Source organism: Ranitomeya variabilis, chromosome 3 (assembly GCF_051348905.1).
Source record: "Ranitomeya variabilis isolate aRanVar5 chromosome 3, aRanVar5.hap1, whole genome shotgun sequence".
NCBI lineage: Eukaryota > Metazoa > Chordata > Amphibia > Anura > Dendrobatidae > Ranitomeya > Ranitomeya variabilis.
In genome coordinates this window covers 498,648,507-498,675,961 of record NC_135234.1, presented here as the reverse complement: position 1 = coordinate 498,675,961, position 27,455 = coordinate 498,648,507, and the positions used below count along the sequence as shown (strand labels likewise).

Genomic DNA, 27,455 nt, shown 5'->3' with positions numbered 1-27,455 from the left:
GCGTCTTTGGCTCAAGGCCATTGCAGCTGGCAGAATCGACATGTTAACTCCAGTGTGTATTGTATTCTAAGTCATAAAGACAGGAAATGACCTCAATGACTCTTTTTTTTTTTCCCCTTTTTTTTTTTTTTCAAACAAACTTTATTTTCAGTACACAATGCTGAAAAAAACGCAGCTGCAAAAAACGCAGCAAAAAACGCTGTGTGTGAAAGCAGCTGCGTTTTTTGCCTGCGTAAAAAAACGCAGGTAAAGCAGCAGCAAAATACGCGCGCGTAAAAATACGCAGCAAATATGCTGTGTGTGAAAGTAGCCTTAGTGTCAGCCTCCTGGTGGCAGCAGACTTCATCCATGTTTTACTGTATGAGTACCAAATTTTTTTTTTTATTTGCTAGGTCAGCCTGCTGGAATATATCCATCTAATATAGGGGATTGTCAAGCCTTTAACATTGTGCTATCATTAAAAAACACGCAATCATCTATTACATAAAAACTGTTTACAACAGATTTTGTGATTGTCATATTGCTCCGTTCAGAGCACAGAAGTTGCTTTCTTTAAACTGACTTTGGAGCCAGTGCTTGAGGAAATTATTTTCCTTAATGATCGAGCTTGCCATGTGTTTTTGAAGAGATCTACAAGGAAAACAGATTGTTTAAAAGAGAAATTGTATGACGAGAGCTTTTATCTAAGAAAGCGCTTTTAACAGCAACTCTGTCTCACCTTGTACTACTGATGGCCAAATATTTGCAATTGTTGACTGCAGACTGGTTGGAAGCATTCTTCTTGAACAGTTTGAGGTCATTAACTAACCAAGAGTGACTGACTTAGGGTACCGTCACACAGTGCCATTTTGATCGCTACGACGGCACGATCCGTGACGTCGCAGCGATCGTATGATTATCGCTCCAGCGTCGTAGACTGCGGTCACACGTTGCAATCACGGCGCTGGAGCGATGCCGAAGTCCCCGGGTAACCAGGGTAAACATCGGGTTACTAAGCGCAGGGCCGCGCTTAGTAACCCGATGTTTACCGTGGTTACCAGCGTAAACGTAAAAAAAACAAACAGTACATACTCACATTCCGGTGTCTGTGCCCCAGCGTTCTGCTTCTCTCCACTGTGTAAGCACAGCGGCCGGAAAGCAGAGCGGTGACGTCAGACGTCACCGCTGTGCTCGCTTTCTGGCTGGCCGGCGCTCACAGTGCAGAGAAGCTGAGACGCCGGAGGACAGACACCGGAATGTGAGTATGTACTGTTTGTTTTTTTTACGTTTACGCTGGTAACCACGGTAAACATCGGGTTACTAAGCGCGGCCCTGCGCTTAGTTACCCGATGTTTACCCTGGTTTCAAGCGAACACATCGCTGGATCGCTGTCACACACAACGATCCAGCGATGTCAGCGGGTGATCAAGCGACGAAAGAAAGTTCCATACGATCTGCTACGACGTACGATTCTCAGCAGGATCCCTGATCGCTGCTGCGTGTCAGACACTGCGATATCGTAATGATATCGCTAGAACGTCACGAATCGTACCGTCGTAGCGATCAAAATGGCACTGTGTGACGGTACCCTAAGGCTGTGTTCACATGTCCAGTAGTGATCCGCTGTAACAGATCTAGCAGCAATCTGTTGGCAAAAATGTTGTGTAGACACAACTTTTGGATGTTTTTAAATAACTGATCTACCGTATATACTCAAGTATAAGCCGATACCCTTAATTTTGCCACAAAAACTATCACGAGACTCGAGAATAAGCCTAGGGTGGGAAATGCAGCAGCTACTGGTAAATTTCAAAAATAAAAATAGATACCAATGAAAGTAAAATTAATTGAGACATCAAAAGTTTACATGTTTTTTGAATATTCATATTGTATCAGGAGCCCCATATAATGCTCCATACAGTTCATGATGGGCCCCATAAGATGCTCCATACAAAATACACCCCATATAATGCTGACAAAGGCTAGTAATGGCCCCATAAGATGCTCAATAGAATAATATGCCCCATATAATGCTCCATAAAGTTGATGGCCCCATAAGATGCTCCATAGAATAATATGCCCCATATGCTGCTCCATAAAGGTTGATGGCCCCATACGATGCTCCATAGAATAATATGCCCCATATGCTGCTCCATAGAGGTTGATGGCCCCATACGATGCTCCATAGAATAATATGCCCCATATGCTGCTCCATAAAGGTTGATGGCCCCATACGATGCTCCATAGAATAATATGCCCCATATGCTGCTCCATAGAGGTTGATGGGCCCCATAAGATGCTCCATAGAATAATATGCCCCTTATGCTGCTTCATAAAGGTTGATGGCCCCATAAGATGCTCCATAGAATGATATGCCCTGTATGCTGATGCGATTAAAAAAAAAAATGACATACTCACCTGGCCAGTTACCGGTGTCCTGAGCAGGCGGTGACACCGGTGCGCTATGGGGGTCAGTTGCGGGAGTCGCCGTTGGCTCAGGCCTCCGATACTTGCGATATTCACCTGTCCCTGTTCCACCGCCGTGCACCACTGTGTCTTCCTGGTCTTTGCAGTGACTGTTCAGGCAGAGGGCACGCACTAAACACATCATCTCGCCCTCTGGCCTGAATGTCACAGCCAGAGGACGCGGGAGACTGAGAAATCTCAGCTTATACTCGAGTATAAACAGTATGTTGGATCAATTTTTTTAACATTAAAGTCTATGGAAATCAAATCCACTAATTAGCCGTCCATTTTTCTTTCATTTATAATGGATCAATTTTTTGCTTATTCTATCCAGTGAGAATGAAATGTATCCTAAACAAATGAAAGAAAAACAGATAACTAATTAACAAATCCATTGTCCATCGACTTCAATGTTAAAAATATATAAAAAAAAGGACCCTGTGAAGCTGGAAAAAGTGGATTAAATCTTCACTGCTAGCAGCCCAGTGATTGGTGCATGTCCTGATGAAGAAGTGTGTCTCTTCGAAACTCGTTGACCAATAAACCGCATTTCTAAAACTCTCATCTCCTGCTCATCACTGGGCCGCGGGCAGAGCAGATGTAATCCATTTTTTTAAACTTCACTTGTTTCTTCACTCCATGGATCTGCAGCAGCCTCCTTCTAAGTTTTTACAAGGGTTGTGACTAAACAATCACATCAGGTGAGCAAAACGTCACTTTGTCTCCATTATCTTGTCTGGTAGTAATGTTTTTATTGTCGCTTTTTGTCTTTCCATTTTCTTTGGTTAAAAAAATGGATGGTTAAAAAAAATGGATCCACCAGAGATACGTTATTTCCAGCTACACAACTTTTTTTGCCAATGGATTGCTGCTGAATCCATTCTAATGGATCACTACTGGACATGTGAACCTAGCCTTATTGGACATGATTACTGGTTGGTTGGAATGATCACCCGTTTGGCAGGCTCATGGCACTGTTTAGTAGTCTTTCTCTTATCTACAGCACATAAAACACTTTCAGCTAATAGTTTTATCCACTGAAAATGAATAGTGCATGAATTGCCTACATGCTACATTAGCCCCATTCCCATTTAAGTCTCATTTATATAAATGGTGGACAAGTTGCTCAAAGCAACTAGTTTCCAATGCTGTGAAGTTGTCAAATAGTTTTAGCTAGCGGTGGAACACTTGGCCCACTGTTACATGTTCCCATCCATTACTCTTCCCTTATTTGCCAGTGTGGAATATATTAGTAATCTCATTGCACTTGTGGACCAGAAGCACCAATGATTTGTTAACTTAATAACCGTGGCTATGATAGATGTAGTGTTGTAGAAACCGCAAAGGACTGTTTGTTAAATCATATTTTCCTTTCTCCTTGCTGTAACGCGATATATTTATTATCTGGAAATATCTCTTTTCTAACACCTGTAGGTAGGGTTTTCAACCCTGTTATTTGTTTGCTTAATGCATCGACTTGTACATCCACCACTCCCGTGGAAAATGTAGAGTATAATGAATGTGTAGGAGTGATTTTGTCACAGACATAATTTCCGCATTCAGCTCTGTGATCAGTGCGAATGAATACAGCATTGTATGAGCGTTCAATGAACTAAAATGACTCGGCTCTGTTATCACTTACTTTAAATTATGAGGTTTGACTATAAACACACACTCCAGCATAATTTTATTCATAGCTTGACATTTTACTCTTACAAGTCTCTTTCTTCCGTTTTTTTTTTCTCCAAATGATCACAAAATGTATTTTATATGACTTATTTTCTAGCACAAACACTATTATTGATTTACTTCATCAATGCTACAACAAAATACAGGACATTTTAATATAGTTTATAGTTGAAGAAGATTGCAGGAAATTTGGATTTCACATTTCATCACTGTTTTGCTGAATTTATGGTCAAACGTTAAATGTATTTAGATACTTATCATGTACTTTGCTTTTTTTTATTGCGTGGCAGTCTTTAAAAGTCAGTCATAGCAATTGTTTAAAATGTCCATTCCTTTCCCTACTATTTGTGTATTACTCTTTTTTTTGTTTTGTTGTTTATATATACACCATATTTTAATTCGGTGTCCATGTTGGCATACCGTAAATCTATCCCACAAGTGGCTCCTGTTGTTTGATCCTATTTGTATGTTTTTTCCAAACATCTCAATGTTTTTAAGAAAAGCTCACTTATTCCAAAAATGGACAAACTTCTGTTCTTCTGCCCTGTACAGGCAAATGTATCTAATAAGGGGGAACAACTAAAAACCTGGCCTCCTTGTATTGGCCAGAGTGGAGAACTGTTCAGTAATGCTCTGCTTACAAACAGTTTCAACAGCTCTTGGCGCATAGGGCAACAACACAATAGGGCCCAATTCATCCGAAGTACCATGGGCTAGGATGCCATAAATTATATTTTTAGTTTCCTGAGATAACCTCTTTGATAAAAACCTGCTATTGGATTAATTCTGCCTGTACCACGAGCAGCAAAAATCAGACTCTGGCTGCACAATGGGAGACATTTGTTTTATTATAAAATTCTGCAGCATAAAGCCTCGTTCACATTTGCGTTGTGCGCTGCAGCGTCGGCGACGCAACGCACAACGCAAACAAAAACACATGCAAAACGCATGCAAAACGCTGCGTTTTGCGACGCATGCGTCCTTTTTTTGGTTGATTTTGGACGCAGCAAAAATGCAACTTGCTGCGTCCTCTGCGCCCGGACGCGGGCGCCGCAGTGACGCATGCGTCGCAAAACGCAAGTGCAACGCATGTCCATGCGCCCCCATGTTAAATATAGGGGCGCATGACGCATGCGGCGACGCTGCGGCGGCCGACACTGCGGCGCAGACCGCAAATGTGAACGTAGACTTAGAGAGTAAACATACCTATGAGTCTCAACTGACAAGAACGATGCAGTCTGCGGCCAGCTTTTCTCCACCTCGTTAGTCATGACTGACAGGTCTTTTCCTATGAGAAAAGGGTAAAACTCGGTCAAAGGAGCGCCGAAAGGAAACTCTGACACCAGATTGGGGTTAAGCCACAACGCATTTCAACGGAAGTACCGTCATCATCAGGTCTTTTCCTATGGACACACAAAGGGGAGAGACCTGTCATTCAACTGGAACAGTCACGCAGCAGTGTCGGATTCATGGTGCCTGAATTTGGGGCAGCATGAATCTGATAAGTTTCCCTTTACTACCCAAAATTAATAGATACATTGTAACCAACATCAATTGCATTCTGTCTACAGTTGTGTGAAGTGTTGCAACACTAGTCAACAGCCAAATATAAGTTTTGATTTTTTTTTTCCCTGGCGAAGGATAGTGGCAACAGAACAGTTAATGTTCCTCAATGGTGAATTCCTCCCCAACTCACACAAGTCCTGTGGCTGATGCAGCATGTATATTGTAAGAAACAGACAAGTGATATCTGTTGTGAATTTGGTTTTTGGGCTCCCCCGGTGGTCACTGGTGGTACTGGACTTGTGTGCTTCACTTTCTCTGTTCACCTGTTTCCATCAGGATATGGGAGTATCCTATTTAGCCTTGCTGCTCAGTTATTCTAGTGCCGGCCATCAATGTAACCAGAACCTTTCTGTTGCTTGTTCCTGCTTCTAGACTACTATCAGCTAAGTTGGACTCTTTGTCCTAAGTTTGTTTTGCATTTTTGTTCCAGTTCACAGTTATGTTATTTTTCTGTAGCTGGAAGCTCTTGTGGGCCGAAATTGCCACTCCGGTGTCATGAGTTGACACATGAGTCTTAAAGTAATTTCGGGATGGTATTTTAATAGGGTTTTCAGCTGACCGTGAAGTTCCCTATTGTATCTTCTTGCTATCTAGTAAGCGGACCTCGCTTTGCTGAACCTACCTTCATACTGCGTATGTCTTTTCCTCTGAACTCACCGTCAATATATGTGGGGGGCTTCTGTCTCCTTTTTGTGGGAATTTCCCTAGAGGTAAGCCAGGTCTGTCTTTTCCTCTATTAGGGTTAGTTAGTCCTCCGGCTGGCGCTAGGCGTCTAGGGATAAAACGTAGGTACGCCACCCGGCCACTGTTAGTTGTGTGGTAGGTTTAGCTCACGGTCAGCTCGAGATTCCATCACCCAAGAGCTGTTCTGTTATTTATGTTCTCTGACGTTCCCTTGCCATTGGGAACCATGACAGTATGGCCGGCCCAGTGTTAAAACCGTTGGCAGAAGAAAGGAGAGAAAAAGAAGTCTGCAGATTTTTTTTTTTCCTCTGAGCTTGCTCTATAGTTGACTTAGTTGCATTTCTGCTCTAATTGCAGCCTTTGTCTCTCTCTCTCCTTCTAATCCTTGAATGGCTCTGATCTCACCTGATTAAAATGGATCCTCAGAGTTTGGCTACAGGTTTGAATAATCTTGCTACGAAGGTTCAAAATTTACAGGATTTTGTTATTCATGCTCCTATATCTGAACCTAGAATTCCTATACCAGAATTTTTCTCCGGGGATAGATCTCGTTTCCTGAATTTCAAAAATAATTGTAAATTATTTCTTTCCCTGAGATCTCGCTCCGCTGGAGATCCCGCACAGCAGGTTAGGATAGTAATTTCCTTGCTGCGGGGTGACCCTCAAGACTGGGCATTTGCATTGGCACCCGGGGATCCTGCGTTGCTCAATGTGGATGCGTTTTTTCTGGCTTTGGGGTTGCTTTATGAGGAACCTAACTTAGAGATTCAGGCTGAAAAAGCCTTGATGGCCCTATCTCAAGGGCAAGATGAAGCTGAAATATACTGCCAAAAATTTCGTAAATGGTCTGTGCTTACTCAGTGGAATGAGTGCGCCCTGGCGGCGAATTTCAGAGAGGGTCTCTCTGATGCCATTAAGGATGTTATGGTGGGGTTCCCTGCACCTACAGGTCTGAATGAGTCCATGACAATGGCTATTCAGATTGATCGGCGTTTGCGGGAGCGCAAACCTGTGCACCATTTGGCGGTGTCTTCTGAGAAGGCTCCAGAAAATATGCAATGTGATAGAATTCTGTCCAGAAGCGAACGGCAGAATTTTAGGCGAAAAAATGGGTTGTGCTTCTATTGTGGTGATTCAACTCATGTTATATCAGCATGCTCTAAACGTACAAAAAAGGTTGATAAGTCTATTTCAATTGGCACTTTACAGTCTAAGTTTATTCTGTCTGTGACCTTGATTTGTTCATTATCGTCAATTACCGCGGATGCCTATGTTGACTCTGGCGCCGCTTTGAGTCTAATGGATTGGTCCTTTGCCAGGCGCTGTGGGTTTGATCTAGAGCCTCTGGAAGTTCCTATACCTCTGAAGGGTATTGACTCTACACCATTGGCTAGTAATAAACCACAATACTGGACACAAGTGACTATGCGTATGAATCCAGACCATCAGGAGATGATTCGCTTCCTTGTGTTGTACAATCTACATGACGTTTTGGTGCTCGGATTACCATGGTTACAATCTCATAACCCAGTCCTTGACTGGAAAGCAATGTCTGTGTTAAGCTGGGGATGTCAGGGGGCTCATGGGGACGTACCTTTGGTTTCCATTTCGTCATCTATTCCCTCTGAGATTCCGGAATTTTTATCTGATTATCGTGATGTTTTTGAGGAGCCTAAGCTTGGTTCACTACCTCCTCACAGAGATTGCGATTGTGCCATAGATCTGATTCCGGGCAGTAAATTTCCAAAGGGTCGTTTATTTAATCTATCTGTACCTGAACATGCTGCTATGCGAGAATATATTAAGGAGCCCCTGGAAAAGGGACATATTCGTCCTTCTTCATCTCCCTTAGGAGCCGGTTTTTTCTTTGTATCTAAAAAAGATGGCTCTTTGAGGCCGTGTATTGATTATCGACTCTTGAATAAAATTACAGTCAAATATCAGTATCCTCTGCCACTGCTTACTGATTTGTTTGCTCGAATAAAAGGGGCTAAGTGGTTCTCTAAGATTGATCTCCGTGGGGCGTATAATTTGGTGCGAATTAAGCAGGGGGATGAGTGGAAAACCGCATTTAATACGCCCGAGGGCCATTTTGAGTATTTAGTAATGCCTTTTGGTCTTTCAAATGCCCCTTCAGTCTTTCAGTCCTTTATGCATGACATTTTCCGTGAATATTTGGATAAATTTATGATCGTGTATCTGGATGATATTTTGATTTTTTCGGATGACTGGGATTCTCATGTCCAACAGGTCAGGAGGGTTTTTCAGGTTTTGCGGGCTAATTCCTTGTGTGTGAAGGGTTCTAAGTGTATTTTTGGGGTTCAAAAGATTTCTTTTTTGGGGTACATTTTTTCCCCCTCTTCCATTGAGATGGATCCTGTCAAGGTTCGGGCTATTTGTGATTGGACGCAACCTTCTTCTCTTAAGAGCCTTCAGAGGTTTTTGGGCTTTGCTAATTTTTATCGTCGATTTATAACTGGTTTTTCTGATGTTGCTAAACTTTTGACTGATTTGACCAAAAAGGGTGCTGATGTTGCTGATTGGTCCCCTGCTGCTGTGGAGGCCTTTCGGGAGATTAAGCGCCGCTTTTCTTCCGCCCCTGTGTTGCGTCAGCCTGATGTTACTCTTCCTTTTCAGGTTGAGGTCGATGCTTCCGAGATCGGAGCTGGGGCGGTCTTGTCGCAGAAAAGTTCCGACTGCTCCGTGATGAGACCTTGTGCGTTCTTTTCTCGAAAATTTTCGCCCGCCGAGCGAAATTATGATATTGGTAATCGGGAGCTTTTGGCTATGAAGTGGGCTTTTGAGGAGTGGCGTCATTGGCTTGAGGGGGCTAGACATCAGGTGGTGGTATTGACCGATCACAAGAATTTGATTTATCTTGAGTCTGCCAGGCGCCTGAATCCTAGACAGGCGCGCTGGTCGTTGTTTTTCTCTCGGTTTAATTTTGTGGTCTCATACTTACCAGGTTCTAAAAATGTGAAGGCGGATGCCCTTTCTAGGAGTTTTGAGCCTGATTCCCCTGGTGATTCTGAACCTACAGGTATCCTTAAGGATGGGGTGATATTATCTGCTGTTTCCCCAGACCTGCGACGGGCTTTGCAGGAGTTTCAGGCGGATAGACCTGATCGTTGCCCGCCTGGTAGATTGTTTGTTCCTGATGATTGGACCAGTAGAGTCATCTCGGAGGTTCATTCTTCTGTGTTGGCAGGTCATCCCGGGATCTTTGGTACCAGGGATTTGGTGGCTAGGTCCTTCTGGTGGCCTTCCCTGTCTCGAGATGTACGAGTTTTTGTGCAGTCTTGTGATGTTTGTGCTCGGGCCAAACCTTGTTGTTCTCGGGCTAGCGGATTTTTGTTATCTTTGCCTATTCCGAAGAGGCCTTGGACTCACATCTCTATGGATTTTATTTCTGATCTCCCTGTTTCTCAGAAAATGTCTGTCATCTGGGTGGTGTGTGACCGTTTTTCAAAGATGGTTCATTTGGTGCCCTTGCCTAAGTTGCCTTCCTCATCCGAGTTGGTTCCTCTGTTTTTTTCAAAATGTGGTTCGCTTGCATGGTATTCCGGAGAATATCGTTTCTGACAGGGGGACCCAGTTCGTGTCTAGATTTTGGCGGGCGTTCTGTGCTAGGATGGGCATTGATTTGTCTTTTTCGTCTGCGTTCCATCCTCAGACTAATGGCCAGACTGAGCGAACTAATCAGACCTTGGAGACTTATTTGAGGTGTTTTGTGTCTGCGGATCAGGATGACTGGGTTGCCTTTTTGCCGTTGGCGGAGTTTGCCCTCAATAATCGGGCTAGTTCTGCCACTTTGGTTTCTCCTTTCTTTTGCAATTCGGGGTTTCATCCTCGTTTTTCTTCCGGTCAGGTGGAGTCTTCGGATTGTCCTGGAGTGGATACTGTGGTGGATAGGTTGCATCGGATTTGGGGACAGGTGGTGGACAATTTGGAGTTGTCCCAGGAAAAGACTCGGCATTTTGCTAACCGCCGTCGTCGTGTTGGTCCTCGTCTTCGTGTTGGGGACTTGGTGTGGTTGTCTTCTCGTTTTGTGCCTATGAGGGTTTCTTCTCCTAAGTTTAAGCCTCGGTTCATCGGCCCGTATAAGATTTTGGAGATTCTTAACCCCGTGTCCTTTCGATTGGACCTCCCAGCATCTTTTTCTATCCATAATGTCTTCCATCGGTCATTATTGCGCAGGTATGAGGTACCGGTTGTGCCTTCCGTTGAGCCTCCCGCTCCGGTGTTGGTTGAGGGTGAATTGGAGTACGTTGTGGAGAAGATCTTGGACTCCCGTGTTTCCAGACGGAAACTTCAGTATCTGGTCAAGTGGAAGGGCTACGGTCAGGAGGATAATTCTTGGGTGACAGCCTCTGATGTTCATGCCTCTGATTTGGTCCGTGCCTTTCATAGGGCTCATCCTGATCGCCCTGGTGGTTCTTGTGAGGGTTCGGTGCCCCCTCCTTGAGGGGGGGGTACTGTTGTGAATTTGGTTTTTGGGCTCCCCCGGTGGTCACTGGTGGTACTGGACTTGTGTGCTTCACTTTCTCTGTTCACCTGTTTCCATCAGGATATGGGAGTATCCTATTTAGCCTTGCTGCTCAGTTATTCTAGTGCCGGCCATCAATGTAACCAGAGCCTTTCTGTTGCATGTTCCTGCTTCTAGACTACTATCAGCTAAGTTGGACTCTTTGTCCTAAGTTTGTTTTGCATTTTTGTTCCAGTTGACAGTTATGTTATTTTTCTGTAGCTGGAAGCTCTTGTGGGCCGAAATTGCCACTCCGGTGTCATGAGTTGACACATGAGTCTTAAAGTAATTTCGGGATGGTATTTTAATAGGGTTTTCAGCTGACCGTGAAGTTCCCTATTGTATCTTCTTGCTATCTAGTAAGCGGACCTCGCTTTGCTGAACCTACCTTCATACTGCGTATGTCTTTTCCTCTGAACTCAACGTCAATATATGTGGGGGGCTTCTGTCTCCTTTTTGGGGGAATTTCCCTAGAGGTAAGCCAGGTCTGTCTTTTCCTCTATTAGGGTTAGTTAGTCCTCCGGCTGGCGCTAGGCGTCTAGGGATAAAACGTAGGTACGCCACCCGGCCACTGTTAGTTGTGTGGTAGGTTTAGCTCACGGTCAGCTCGAGATTCCATCACCCAAGAGCTGTTCTGTTATTTATGTTCTCTGACGTTCCCTTGCCATTGGGAACCATGACAGATATCCATGTCTTATACAAGTACGAACACGCTAATTAGGATTTTTTCATTATTATTATTTGTCTTTAATTGCTCTTGTTTGTATATAATCACATCTCTTCCCATTCAATGGAATGACGGCTCTTATACTGTAACTAGTGGGTGTTTATTTACTGTCTGCTTGGCTACTTGTAAATCCCAACGTTTCTTCATCCCCTCACAAATGGATGGCAGCTGCAGTGAAAATCAAAATTTGGGTGTAAGATTTAGTTCCTATATGAGGACAAATTGTAAGAGATGTCACGGTACGGTTGCAGGATTTTTCAGGGAAAGGCGCTCTTTCCCTATACCTCATGCTATAGTGGCACCTTAGTCTATCCCTGTCCCCTGGATTACCCCGGAAGGTGGAGATGCTGGGGTCACGTGCCTTGCTATGCTCCTCACTTGCCCCTATCTGTTACCTCGCCCACTCAGGATAGTGTGATGCCGAAGTGTATAGGATTATACTAACCAGACAGACAAGGGAAGATAAACAGATAAATGAAAACTAATCATAAAAAATACACTTCACAAACAACAGAGTGGGACACAGGGGAGGGTAAAGTAGGTGAAACCAAATAGGAGATGATGAGGATGAACACGCAAACCAATTTCATGCAGAAATCTCCGGAACTACTCTCCAAATGCTGAGGCAATCCGACTGCAGTCCGACGTTATACGTACACTCATAGACATATATAGGTGTGCATGGTCCAATTGTCACATGCAATAGCGGCATGCTGCGATTTTTTTCTTGTTATGCTGAATCGGCATGAGAAAAAAATTGCAGATGTGCACTGCCCCATAGTAAAACATTATGCCGAGTGCTATCCGATACAACATACATGAGCTCCTCCGTGCCCCTTATCAGTGTTGTGGCTGTCTTTTGTTTGTTTTCCAAGTGCAGAGCACCTTTTCTATGAAGTGGTACCCAGAACTGAATTACATACTCCAGATGGGGTTGTTTTAATAGTTTATATTTAAGGGGTTTTATACAAACAAAATACATTTTAGTTAATAGATTTTGGAATAATAATAAGTTTCACAGTTTTATGTTTAAAATATTTTTTCCGGTACTGTGATAATCTTCTAAATGTTTCCGTACTGTGTAATGGCTGTGTCTGATCATATCACAGCTCCTGGGTGGGGTTGAATGCAAAAGAGTATACAGACAGGACAGCAGAGGATTGTAGATTATTCATTTTGTGAGGTAAAACATTTCACTGCCTGTTTTTAAGCAATGTCTTACCTCAAAGAAATAGTTAGCTGTGATCCCATTCTCTGTCTGTAAACTTTTTTGTTTCTACTCCTGCCCAGGAGATGTGGCATGATCAGACCATGTACCTGCACGATCAGACACAGCCATTACTCAGTACACAGCAGGGGCACATTTATCTCAGCACAGAAGCTTTTTTTTTTTAAACACCTCAAATTGCTGAAGTTATTATTATTCAAAGATATATTGATTAAAATGTTGATTAAAATTATATTTGTTAGTGGGAAAACCCATTTTAATCCCTGCTCCGCAAGTCCATTCCTCCTTTAAACCCCTTCATGACCTTGGGATGTTCCATTTTTCCGTGTTCATTTTTCGCTCCCCTCCTTTCCAGAGTCATAAGTTTTTATTTTTCCATCAATATGGCCATATGAGGGCTTATTTTTTGCTAAACGAGTTGTACTTTTGAACGACATCATTGGTTTTACCATGTCGTGTACTAGAAAACGTGAAAAAAATTCCAAGTGCGGTGAAATTGCAAACAAAGTGCAATCCCACACTTGTTTTTTTGTTTGGCTTTTTTACTAGGTTCACTAAATGCTAAAACTGACCTGTCATTATGATTCTCCAGGTCATTACGAGTTCATAGACACCAAACATGTCTAGGTTCTCTTTTATCTAAGTGGTGAAAAATAATTCAACTTTGCTTAAAAAAAAAAAAAAAAATGCGCCATTTTCCGATACATGTAGCGTCTCCATTTTTCGTGACCTGGGGTCAGGTGGGGGCTTATTTTTTGCGTTCCAAGCTGACGTTTTTATTGATACCACTTTTGTGCAGATACGTTCTTTTGATCGCCCGTTATTGCTTTTTAATGCAATGTCGCGGCAACCAAAAAAATGTAATTCTGGCGTTTCAAATTTTTTTCTCGCTACGCCTTTTAGCGATCAGGTTAATCCTTTTTTTTTTATTGATAGACCTGGCGATTCTGATCGCGGCGATACTAAATATGTGTAGGTTTGATTTTTTTTATTGTTTTATTTTGAATGGGGCGAAAGGGGGGTGATTTAAACTTTTATATATTTTTTTTTTTTTCACTTTTTTTTTTTCACTTTTTTTATTTATTTTTTTACTTTTGCCATGCTTCAATAGCCTCCATGGGAGGCTAGAAGCTGGCACAACTTGATCGGCTCAGCTACATGGCTGAATGTAGCTATGTAGCTGAATTCCTGCATTGCTATGAGCGCCGACCACAGGGTGGCGCTCATAGCAATCCGGCATCAGCAACCATAGAGGTCTCAAGGACCTCTATGGTTACTATGCAGATGCATCACTGACCCCCAATCATGTGACAGGGGTCGGCGATGCGCTAATTTCCGGCCAGATGCATCGGTTAAATGCCGCTGTCAGCGTTTGACAGCGGCATTTAACTAGTTAATAGTGGCAGGTGGATCACGATTCCACCTGTCGCTATTACGGGCACATGTCAGCTGTTCAAAACAGCTGACATGTCCCGGCTTTGATGCGGGCTCACCGCCGAAGCCCGCATCGAAACGGGGGTTCTGACCTCGGACGTACTATCCCGTCCGAGGTCAGAAAGGGGTTAATACAAGACAATGTCTTGCCGGCTTTAGAATCCACTGATTGTTATTGCATGCTCTTATTTAGTGATCTACAAGTATGTCCAGATCCTTCTCTACAAGTGACCCTCCTAGTTTTACTCCCCTGTAGAACATATGGTGCCCTCAAGTTATTAGTGCCAAGACACTTAATTTAAAGGGAACCTGTCACCCCCAAAATCGAAGGTGAGCTAAGCCCACCGGCATCAGGGGCTTATCTACAGCATTCTGTAATGCTGAAAGATGAGAAAATGATGAGGTTAGATTATACTCACCCAGGGGCTGTCCCGCTGCGGTCTGGTCCGATGGGTGTCGCGGTCCAGTCCAGGGCCTCCCATCTTCTTACGATGACGTCCTCTTGTCTTCACACTGCGGCTTCGGCGCAGGCGTACTTTGTCTGTTGAGGGAAAGGTCAGAGAGGCCCGGCGCCTGCGCACTGCAGTACTTTGCTCTGCCCTCTACAGGGCAGACAAAGTACGCCTGCGCCGGAGCCGCAGCGTGAAGACAAGAGGACATCATCGTAAGAAGATGGGAGGCCCCGGACCAGACCGCGATGCCCATCTGAGTGCATGCCCTAAAAGTTAGTTTGCCAAAGATTATTTTCTATAGACTGCACTGTACTAGTTTTGGTGTCATCTGCAAAAATAGAAACAACACTATTAATCCTATCTTCTATATAATTAATAAATACGTTGAATAATAGCAGACCCAATACTGAACCTTGTAGTACACCACATATCTGCAGTTTTCACCAGGCAATGTGCTGCTGAGAATAATGATTTTTGTTCTGGCATAAACAGTCCAATTACTTGATGAATATGCAGCATTTTGCTTGTTTAGTATAATACACCCCATGGTCCTCCCCATAGTATAATGCATCCCATAGTCCTTCATATTGTATAATGCACACCCCGTAACCCTCAACATAGTATAATGCACCCCATAGTTCCCCATATTGTTTAATGCACACCCCATAGTCCTCCACATAGTATAATGCATCCCATGGTCCTCCATATTGTATAATGCACACCCCATAGTCCTCCACATAGTATAATGCATCGCATAGTCCGCCATATTGTATAATGCACACCCCATAGTCCCCCATATTGTATAATGCACACCCCATAGCCCTCAACATAGTATAATGCTTCCGATAGTCCTCCATATTGTATAATGCTCACCCCATAGTCCTCCACATAGTATAATGCATCCCCATAGTCCTCCATATTGTATAATGCACACCCCATAGTCCACTATATAGTATAATGTGCCCCATAGTCCTCCATATGGGCAGCACGGTGGCTCAGTGGTTAGCACTGTAGCTTTGTGTGTTGAACCTGCAGTTATTCTTTAAAGTATGTGTTTGGTCCTTTAAAGCATTGTGAAATTCTCCTTATTTATGCCTGTCGTGCCCCATACACTTAGATGTCTGTAATTTACTTTTGTTTATTATCCAATAAGAGTACTTCACTTGTGGCTATAGAGCAGATATCTATGTAGTCTCCGAGTACATTTGTGCCTTAGGCGTCACTCCTTCCGCCAATCCCAATTTTTGTCATTGAAATTAAACTGCAGCAGCCTTTCCATTTGGCATTAAAATTCTACTTGGCAAATAGATTGCCTTAGTATGTTTCATAACATTAGATTATTATAGTTTCACATCTGCTAAATAAATTGACTGCTTTCTATGTAAGCTATTGAAAGCTGCTGTGCCCTTTAGCTATGTTAGATGTTATCTAAAGAGCTTGGCCGTTGTATCTCTCTATATTTAGAATGGAAGTTAGTTTTTTATGTATGATCACATTACAAAGAAGGGACTAACTTGTTTTTTTCTGTATTGATTATGGGGTATTGTAGCTATATAATTTCAATAGTTTCTCTGCATTTAGTGTTTTGAAAAACAATTTTGTAATTCAATATATTCATTACTTTAAGAATGATCAACCTTCCCTTCCAGTCCTTGCTTTTTAATGTTGCTTTTAATCCTTGTCATCCATAATCTAAACCTAGCTGCACATGCTCTGTTGTTCATCAATGATACTCGTGTACAGTGTGGTTTTTAGTTGTTGGCAAAGTCGCATATGTGTATATTCCCCACATGCATGTTACAGCATGGCAGTCCTTCTCCTGATCTTGCACTATTCAATTATTCCTGCGCCTGAAGATGAGGCACACCAATTTATTCCCCTACCCAAGTGATGCAGCAAAGGGGGAGATGAGACATTTTGCCAGTGGTTGCAGAAAGCCCACTTACAAGTGAATAGAGCTGCTAGAGCTCCCTGCATAGTTGGTGGTTAGGACTCGAGTCATGTGAAACCGTGAAGATGCTAAAAGCATCAATATAGCAAAGCATATTTATTCTCTGGATTGGTGGGGTTCAAGAGGTAGGACATTTACCAAACATGAAGATGGCCATTATGCCATCAGTTTACAAGATAAGACTCATTAAACGTTTTGAAAAAGTTATGCCTCTACAGACTTTTTGCAGGCACTTCGATAGCCTCTAGACCTGGCTTATAAATTGACTTCCGTCATGTAACTGTCCATTACAGGTGGTGTGATTAAAGCTTTTTTGAGATTGTGCTAAAGCCTTCCAGTGATACATTGGGAAGAAAACTTCGATGAATACCACTCTAGAATCAACCATTGCCATATGTCATACTTGGCCGTCCATGTAAATAAGTAAATTATTCTAACACCAATGTTTTTTTACATCAAACATTTTTTTTTTTTACATATTTATTTATCTGATCTCCTCTCATCTATTTCTCAACGCACTTGAAAGATCCTCAGCTGTGTGTTGCTGACAAAGGAGGACTCATCTGTATGTGTCTCCTACCCTGTTTCATTGATGGCATATGCAACTGTATACAGACCAAGCCATTGATGGCATATACAACTGTATACAGACTGAGCCACTGATGGCATATACAACTGTATACAGACTGAGCCACTGATGTCCTACACAACTGTATACACACCAAGCCAGTGATGGCATTTACATCTGAATACAGACTGAGCCACTGATGTCCTATATAACTGTATACAGACCGAGCCATTGATGGCATATACAACTGTATACAGACTGAGCCACTAATGGCATATACAACTGTATACAGACCAATCCATTGATGCCATATACAACTGTATACAGACTGAGCCACTAATGGCATATACAACTGTATACAGACCAATCCATTGATGCCATATACAACTGTATACAGACTGAGCCACTGATGGCATATACAACTGTGAACAGACTGAGCCAGTGATGGTGTATACAACTGTATACAGACTGTGCTATTGATGGCATATACAGCTATATACAGACCGAGCCACTGATGGCACATACAGCTGTATATACAGACCAAGCCACTAATGGCATATACAACTGTGTACAGACTGTGCCATTGATGGCATATAGGACTGTATACAGACTGTGCTATTGATGGCATATACAACTTTATACAGACCGATCCACTGATGGCATATGCAACTGTGTACATACCGAGCCACTGATTGCATATACAACTGTATACAGACTGTACCACTGATAGCACATACAACTGTATACAGACTGTGCAATTGATAGCATATACAACTGTATACAGACCGAGCCATTGATTGCATATACAACTGTGTACAGACCGAGCCTCTGATGGCATATACAACTGTGTACAGATGAGCCACTGATGGCATATAGAATTGTATACAGACTGTTCTATTGATGGCATATAAAACTTTATACAGACCGAGCCACTGATGGCATATACAACTGTATACAGACCGAGCCACTGATGGCACATACAACTGTATACAGACCGAGCCACTGATGGCATTTACAACTGTATACAGACCAAGCCATTGATGGCATATACAACTGTATACAGACTGTGCTATTGATGGCATATACAGCTATATACAGACTGAGCCACTGATGGCATATACAGCTATATATACAGGTCCTTCTCAAAAAATTAGCATATAGTGTTAAATTTCATTATTTACCATAATGTAATGATTACAATTAAACTTTCATATATTATAGATTTATTATCCACCAACTAAAATTTGTCAGGTCTTTTATTGTTTTAATACTGATGATTTTGGCATACAACTCCTGATAACCCAAAAAACCTGTCTCAATAAATTAGCATATTTCACCCGTCCAATCAAATAAAAGTGTTTTTTAATAACAAACCAAAAAACCAACAAATAATAATGTTCAGTTATGCACTCAATACTTGGTCGGGAATCCTTTGGCAGAAATGACTGCTTCAATGCGGCGTGGCATGGAGGCAATCAGCCTGTGACACTGCTGAGATGTTATGGAGGCCCAGGATGCTTCAATAGCGGCCTTAAGCTCATCCAGAGTGTTGGGTCTTGCGTCTCTCAACTTTCTCTTCACAATATCCCACAGATTCTTTATGGGGTTCAGGTCAGGAGAGTTGGCAGGCCAATTGAGCACAGTAATACCATGGACAGTAAACCATTTACCAGTGGTTTTGGCACTGTGAGCAGGTGCCAGGTCGTGCTGAAAAATGAAATCTTCATCTCCATAAAGCATTTCAGCCGATGGAAGCATGAAGTGCTCCAAAATCTCCTGATAGCTAGCTGCATTGACCCTGCCCTTGATGAAACACAGTGGACCAACACCAGCAGCTGACATGGCACCCCACACCATCACTGACTGTGGGTACTTGACACTGGACTTCAGGCATTTTGGCATTTCCTTCTCCCCAGTCTTCCTCCAGACTCTGGCACCTTGATTTCCGAATGACATGCAAAATTTGCTTTCATCAGAAAAAAGTACTTGGGACCACTTAGCAACAGTCCAGTGCTGCTTCTCTGTAGCCCAGGTCAGGCGCTTCTGCCGCTGTTTATGGTTCAAAAGTGGCTTTACCTGGGGAATGCGGCACCTGTAGCCCATTTCCTGCACACGCCTGTGCACGGTGGCTCTGGATGTTTCCACACCAGACTCAGTCCACTGCTTCCTCAGGTTCCCCAAGGTCTGGAATCGGTCCTTCTCCACAATCTTCCTCAGGGTCCGGTCACCTCTTCTCGTTGTACAGCGTTTTCTGCCACATTGTTTCCTTCCAACAGACTTACCATTGAGGTGCCTTGATACAGCACTCTGGGAACAGCCTATTTGTTGAGAAATTTCTTTCTGGGTCTTACCCTCTTGCTTGAGGGTGTCAATGATGGCCTTCTTGACATCTGTCAGGTCGCTAGTCTTACCCATGATGGGGGTTTTGAGTAATGAACCAGGCAGGGAGTTTTTAAAAGCCTCAGGTATCTTTTGCATGTGTTTAGAGTTAATTAGTTGATTCAGAAGATTAGGGTAATAGGTCGTTTAGAGAACCTTTTCTTGATATGCTAATTTATTGAGACAGGTTTTTTGGGTTATCAGGAGTTGTATGCCAAAATCATCAGTATTAAAACAATAAAAGACCTGACAAATTTCAGTTGGTGGATAATGAATCTATAATATATGAAAGTTTAATTGTAATCATTACATTATGGTAAATAATGAAATTTAACACTATATGCTAATTTTTTGAGAAGGACCTGTAGACCAAGACAATAATGGCATATACAACTGTGTAGAGAACGAGCCTCTGATGGCATATACAACTGTGTACAGACCGAGCTTCTGATGGCATATACAGCTATATACAGACCGAGCCACTGATGGCATATACAACTGTATACAGACCGAACCTCTGATGGCATATACAACTGTGTACAGACCGAGCCTCTGATGGCATATACAACTGTGTACAGACCGAGCCTCTGATGGCATGTACAACTGTGTACAGACCGAGCCTCTGATGGCATGTACAACTGTGTACAGACCGAGCCTCTGATGGCATATACAACTGTGTACAGACCGAGCCTCTGATGGCATATACAGCTATATACAGAGCGAGCCACTGATGGCATATACAACGGTATAAAGACCGAGCCTCTGATGGCATGTACAACTGTGTACAGACCGAGCCATTGATGGCATATAGAACTGTATACAGACTGTGCTATTGATGGCATATACAACTTTATGCAGACCGAGCTACTGATGGCATATACAACTGTGTACAGACTAAGCCACTGATGGCATATACAACGGTATACAGATCAATTCCCATAGTGTGAACAGGCAGATGGGATTTTTACAAGTTTGTGTTTGTCTAGAGGCATGTATTTGGTTGATTTCAGCATATATCATAGATTTTATTATTTTTGATGGCTTTATCTTTTTATATATGAATATTTGATAAAATGTAGTTGTAATTCTGTCTTCAAACTAATGTCATGTCATCAAATGAAACTCGCTTCATTATGTTAGCACTCAGTTCCTTTGTAGTTTGCATGGGATGTGAATGCTGTCTCTCCATACCAAGATCTGTCATGAGAAAGGGAACATAAAACATGATTGCATGATCATAGACTACAATGTTTGAAAACCTTCTTTCCCCTGTATGTATTACTTTTGTTTAATCCTGGTTCATCAGTCTTTAGTAATAGATGATTTCTGTTCAATGTATGTAGTTGAATTTTATTTTTAAGTTTGTCCAGTTGTCGTGTGCTCTAATATTTTCCTATATGAGTATGCTCTTGTTCTGCATGGCCTTGATTGAGTGTTTAAGGTCAACCCAAGACTATTTTCTCTAGTGTTTGGTTGTTTATGGATTGTTGTCTTTTGTCTGTAATAACTCAGCATGCCATGCTTCTGCTCTCATACTTGGCTTTATTCTCTGCACACCAGTCCTGAATAGCTACAGTGCTCAACCGAATTATGGCGCACCCGCTTCCCCGGCAGGCACCAACCCAGCTCGACCTGGTGGATTCCCAGGGGCTAACAGCCCTGGCCCCGTGGCGGATCTCTATGGAACTGCTAGTCAAGATTCTGGTGTTGGTAACTACATTAGTGCTGCAAGTCCTCAACCAGGCTCTGGTTTTGGCCATGGAATTGCTGTAAGTTTCTTGATTATTTTTTATATTTTTTTTTAAATATTTGACTGTTGATTTATAAGGTCATTTAGATCGAGCTGTAAAGGGGATGAGTATGTACTGGAATGTATTTTTCTATCTGAATTTATTTTTTATTCCAACAGACATGGACAATGTGAACTTTAGCTTGGAGTTTGAGGTTCCTTAAAAAATTATCATAGTACCCTTCAGAATCCCTTCAGAATCCTCTGTATACTTCAGATCTACTTCATATTCCATACTACCCATCATGGCAAACCATTGCTACAAAGCACCTGGGGGCACTCGGTATCATTGTGAAAACCACCAAGTTGACATGGGGAGATCTATAGGACAGACAATGTTTCCATGTGATAATTTATACAGATTAGTTCTCCTTCGAGAAAAAAAACCAACTGTCTCTCTTGCTAGTCTGTGGATGTAGCTACTACGTAAGTCAATGTCTGTCCCTTTAACCATCATTGCTACTTGACTTAGGATATTTAGCCAAACCAGAGTGTTCACAAAATGGAAAAGACTTAGCTACCTCCAGTGCGTGGCACAAAGGACCAAGCTTAATTTCTCTTGTAGGAAAGCTAATTGACATAAATAGGTCCCTTAATTGCTGATTATGGAGTGCACTATTAGAACTAAACACATTGAGAGATATATTACAAGTGTAGGAATTTTCTAGCATAATCTAGCCTTCTGTTTTGAAGTGTAACCATAATATATTCTGGTTTACCCCTTGTAACGAATAACATTTATTTGTTACCTAAATGCACAGTTTTTTCATAAGAATCCTCACTTAACCTATTGACACACAATAGTATTGTCTTATATTGGCTGCTGACATCATTAAAAGACTTCTTTTAAGACTGCACACTTCACTGCCCAAGATGTCCCTTCCATTACAAAAGTAACAGAAAACCATTGGCTCATATCCATTCATCCAGTAAGGTCACAGCAAATGCCTTTTACCCAATAGTTGGTCTTCAACCATAGTATTTAACCTTTACTGCCCACCCCAATAAATTACTAATTGGAGTTATACAAGACATCCTTTATGTGAGCTTATACTGTTACTGTGGAGAAGTGGGTGAGGAATTACAAACTGTCATTTTTGTCATTGCTAATAACATTTTATGTATCTTAATGTGTTGATACATTTCTACTAACAGTGTTGTACTAACTCAAAGCATTATGCATATCATAGAGATAAACCATATCATCAAGCAGCCTCTAAATGTAATCCTATTGATGCACTTCCAAAAGCTTACATACAATATTCTAATATATGAAATACAGTAAGCTTGAACACCAAATGTTGTTATACCAGTGTAGGCGATCAGCAATGCCCGTTCTGGAGAAGTGTGGATAGTATCGAAAATAGTGTACATTTCCTTCTTGCTTTGCTGTAGTAGGATCCACTCCAGGCATTGAAAAGAAATCTGCAAACACTATACGGCCCATTATTGTGTCTACAGCACACACGTGTACAATCATGGAGTTTCACGTTTCTCTGGGTGTCTACTAAATAGTGACTTCCCTGGCCCACCTTATCCAACATCTAATTGCATCTGTTTTCACCAATCTATGTGTGCCAGCTTCTAGTACACAGATGATTACGGTATATATCAACTTCCTGCTGGCAAAAAATAATTTATGACAGTGATAGATGCAAAGGGCCCATGTTGCTCTAAAATCATGGAAAGGCACCCTCTCCTAATGGATGTGCAAATTTTAGATTAAGATATAAGATTTTAAAAAAGTTAAAAGGGGTGAATTCAAAATAATTCCTGAGTTCATTATATATTTATATGAAATGCATTGTTATACACCTTTAAGTTTCACCTTAGCGTCCTACATCTTAGGCCTCATTCAGACGTCCATTTGTTTGCTCATACGTGAAAATAACAGACCAATTTTCATTATATCGTCATCCATGTGCTGTGTGTGCCTTTCATGGACCAATAGATTGATAGGTGATTTTGATCCTATGATCAAAAACGGACATGTTTTGCGTGATTTTTTTTGTGGAGACACGGTCCGCAGAAAATGCAGACATGTGAGCAACACTATGACCTATAATGGATGTGTGTTCTATCTGTAAAATTCATGAATATAACTTGTAAGTGAAAAATGGATATCTGAATGAGGCATTAACTTTATACTTTACCTTACACACATTATTGTTATACTTTACCTTGCACATCTTATCATTATACTTTACCTTCCATAACTTAGCGTTATACTTTACCTTACATACCTTACCGTTATACTTTACCTTACACACCTTAGCGTTATACTTTACCTTACACACCTTACTGTTATACTGTACCTTACACACATTATTTTTATACTTTACCTTACACATCTTACCATTATACTTTACCCTACAGTACTTACCATTATACTTTACTTTACACTCCTTACCATTATACTTTACTTTCTATAACTTACCATTATACTTTACCTTACCATTATACTTTACCTTACCATTATACTTTACTTTCTATACCTTACCATTATACTTTACCTTACACACCTTACCATTATACTTTACCTTACCATTATACTTTACCTTACCATTATACTTTACCTTACAATTATACTTTACCTTACCATTATACTTTACCTTACACACCTTACCGTTATACTTTACTTTCTATACCTTTCCATTATACTTTACCTTCCTTACACACCTTACCATTATACTTTACCTTACCATTATACTTTACCTTACACACCTTACCGTTATACTTTACTTTCTATACCTTTCCATTATACTTTACCTTCCTTACACACCTTACCATTATACTTTACCTTACCATTATACTTTATCTTACACACCTTACCGTTATACTTTGCCTTCTATACCTTACCATTATACTTTACTTTCCATACCTTGACCTTATACACCTTACTGTTATACTTTCTTACATACCTCGACCTTTTACTTTACTTTTGTACACCTTAATACTTCTTTTCCTTTCAGGAAGAAATTATAGCAGTTATCTTATCAGAAGATACATGATTACAATGACATGATACACCTTTTTACACAGCTGATAAAGCATCCACCAAACACAATAAATGATGCCAATGATGACCCTGTTTTCTATTCCTTCACAATGAACTTTGCACAGGCTCATTTCACTCTTCAATAAAAAAGACAGGGTTTGGATCTGACTATTTTAGCTGTGTACATGTGTTATTTCCTGAAACACAAGCAAAGCATGGGTCTAAAAAGTAGTCCCATTAGCCAATGTGAAAATTGAGATTTTTATTTTAGATTTTTAATACAGATTGTGATATGTAGAAAAAAAATTCAATTTTTTTTAAATAAGTTTAACACAAAATCCTGATTGTCATTAGGTCATTTTTTGATTACAGCTTCTCTTGAACATCCTTCTACAATACCTTTTGCAATCAATCCTTGTACGTTACCTTATACATTATCTTTACACCTTAACTTTTCATTTCACCTTGTACACCTTAAAGGTTAGCTAAGCAAATAAAAATGCACAAGTCTATTAGATTCACAAGTCTTCCCTTTCAGATCTCTATGTAATAAAATATAGACCAGCTTATACCTCCTGTTAGTTAAGTCTGTTAATGTTATCATCTTGAATGTGTTTTAACCATGTTTCTTGGATAAAGCCCTTGAATAGTAGGCACTGATTTTTTTTTTAACATATGCATGCATTTTTGTGATTTATTCTATAATAATTTTAAATTGTGACTGTGTAATTGTATAAGACTTACTGTGAATTACTAACCTGTTACAAAGACTATGACAAAATAAATTTTGTTGTACTGCTATGCTACTTTGATCTATAAATCTGGATGAAAATGTATCTTGGTCTATTTGCATGCATTTTCGTTTTCAGACTGCAAAGTTTGCTGTATGATGGCATGGATGTGCATTTAATTATTCAGAGGCTGCCAACCTTTCTTCTATTATGGCCAAACATAATTGTGTAGCAGGCACAGTAAAACCAAATTTTTGAATTGGAGAAGTGTCAGGTGACAAACAATATGACTTATAGTTGTCAATGGTTGCAACACAGGGATTCACGTGCATTAAAATAAGTTTTTATTTTACCCTTTTGCTGTCTTTTGTGCAACAGCAGCACCAGTACTAAAATATTAAGGAATGCATGAAATGGCTCCATTGTCCAAGTTTGCACTTATTCTTTTGAAAAAATATGTTCTATAATGAGGGATTTTAATACATCGAAAAGCTCACTATGCACAGTCCAATTCCTCTTTTTATTCAGTGATCTAGACCACTGATCTGTTTATATGTGGTCAAATATTAAGAACTTTTAACAATCACAAACACTTTTTAGAAAATGTCTTGAACTCTTGACCAGCCCTTCACTTTTCTGATTGAGAGTTGGGAAGAAATCATGGTTAGAAGTATTGTCAGCAATGCACTGTCTATGGGTAACCTTACTCATTGGCCCATAAAGTTTCTTATATAAAGTTGTACCCAATTGTAAAACTGTCCAGTCAAAACTAGTTTTTGTATTGATCTCAAAAAGAGCTTTTTCGAGGCAAAATTTATCTTTGATGTGTAGAGATGGGCGAACCCGAACAGTAAAGTTTGGCATCCGTTTCGAACACCTACTATTCAGGCATGGACACCGAACACTTACTTCACCAGGAAGTCCATGTTACTGTTCGGTTCGGTCCCCCAAACACTGGGTGTTTGTTGAGGTGTCATTTGCATGACAGCGTGGCAAACACTGTTTCTGTAAAATCATCACTACCGGTCAGACAACTGTGGTTCCCACGATTTCAAAAGACAGTGTGAGCGTGCAGCTGTGATCGGAGTTATGAAGTTTACCTCCGGTCACTGGCATAAGCTGATGGGACTACAGCTCCCATCAGCTAATACCTGCTGCCGCTGTAAATAAATAACTAAAAGAAAAATTGGTATGGGTTCCCCTGTATATTTGACAACTAGCCATGCAAAACTCACAGCTGGGGGCTGCAGCTTTTAGCTGTCAGCTTCAGCAAGCTGGTTTTCAAGAATTTTTTTTTAATTATTTGAATAAATAATTAAAAAACAATAGTGTGGGGTCCTCCCATTTTTGACAACCAGCCAAGCTAAAGCAGATGACTCGGGGCTGGTATTCTCAGGCTGGTAAGTGGCCATGGATATTGGACCCTCCCAGCCTAAAAATAGCCGACTGCAGCCACCCAGAAAAATTGCATCTATTAGATGCGCCAATTCTGGCGCTTTGTCTGGCTCTTCCCATTTGTCGGGTTGATGTCACCTTTGTATTGTCCGGTGACATCAAGCCCACGGATTAGTAATGGTGAGGCGTCTATAAGACACCAATCCATTAATAATCTTATAGTTGTATTGTAAATAAACACACAGCCAGCCCAGCATAAAGTCTTTTATTTGAAATAAAGCAAAACACACTTTTATTTTCAAAATAACAGTTATACTCACTTAACACTTATTCCACCGAAGGCCTCGTCTTCTGTAATAAAGCAAAAATAAAAAAACTGTATCCTTCACCTGTCCGAAGTTCTGTCCCATGCTGTAATCCATGTCTGGGGGATAAATATTTTTCAACCTGGACGGTGCCAAGATGCAACCATCCAGGCTGAGAACCAATGATGGATGAGCTGCTGAGAGCGCAGCATCAGTGACCGGCGGTGATGTCATCTAAGTTACTGCCGAAAAGTGTGTTTTGTTTTATTTCAAATAAAGGATTTTATTCTGGCTGTGTTTTTATTTACCATACAACTATAGGATTAGTAATGGATTAGTGTCTAACAGACGCCTCTCCATTACTAACCTGTGGGCTTGATGTCACCTGACAATACAAAAGTGACATCAACACCCCAAATATGAACCCCACTTAACACCATTACAGGGCAAGTGGGAAGAGCCGGGCAAAGTGCCAGGATTGGCGCATCTATTAGAGGCGCATTTTCTGGGTGGCTGCAAACATTTTGTAACTGTTTGGCTGAATCCGCCTGACCTGAACATCCAGGTGTCCACCCATCTCTACTGATAT

The 27,455-nt window shown here is 41.2% G+C and overlaps 1 protein-coding gene across 6 annotated transcripts in view; it reads left to right on the top strand.

Moving 5' to 3' along the window:
- MSI2 (musashi RNA binding protein 2) overlaps positions 1–27,455 on the top strand; it is an 894,813-nt gene that overhangs the window by 847,575 nt on the left and 19,783 nt on the right. For all 6 annotated transcript variants that reach the window (XR_013223945.1, XM_077296832.1, XM_077296831.1 and 3 more), the window contains one exon: positions 21,209–21,417. Coding sequence is in view for 5 of the 6 variants with exons in the window: in XM_077296832.1 (XP_077152947.1) it covers positions 21,209–21,417 (209 nt within the window). In the remaining variant the exon portion in view is untranslated. The remainder of the gene's footprint in view (positions 1–21,208; positions 21,418–27,455) is intronic.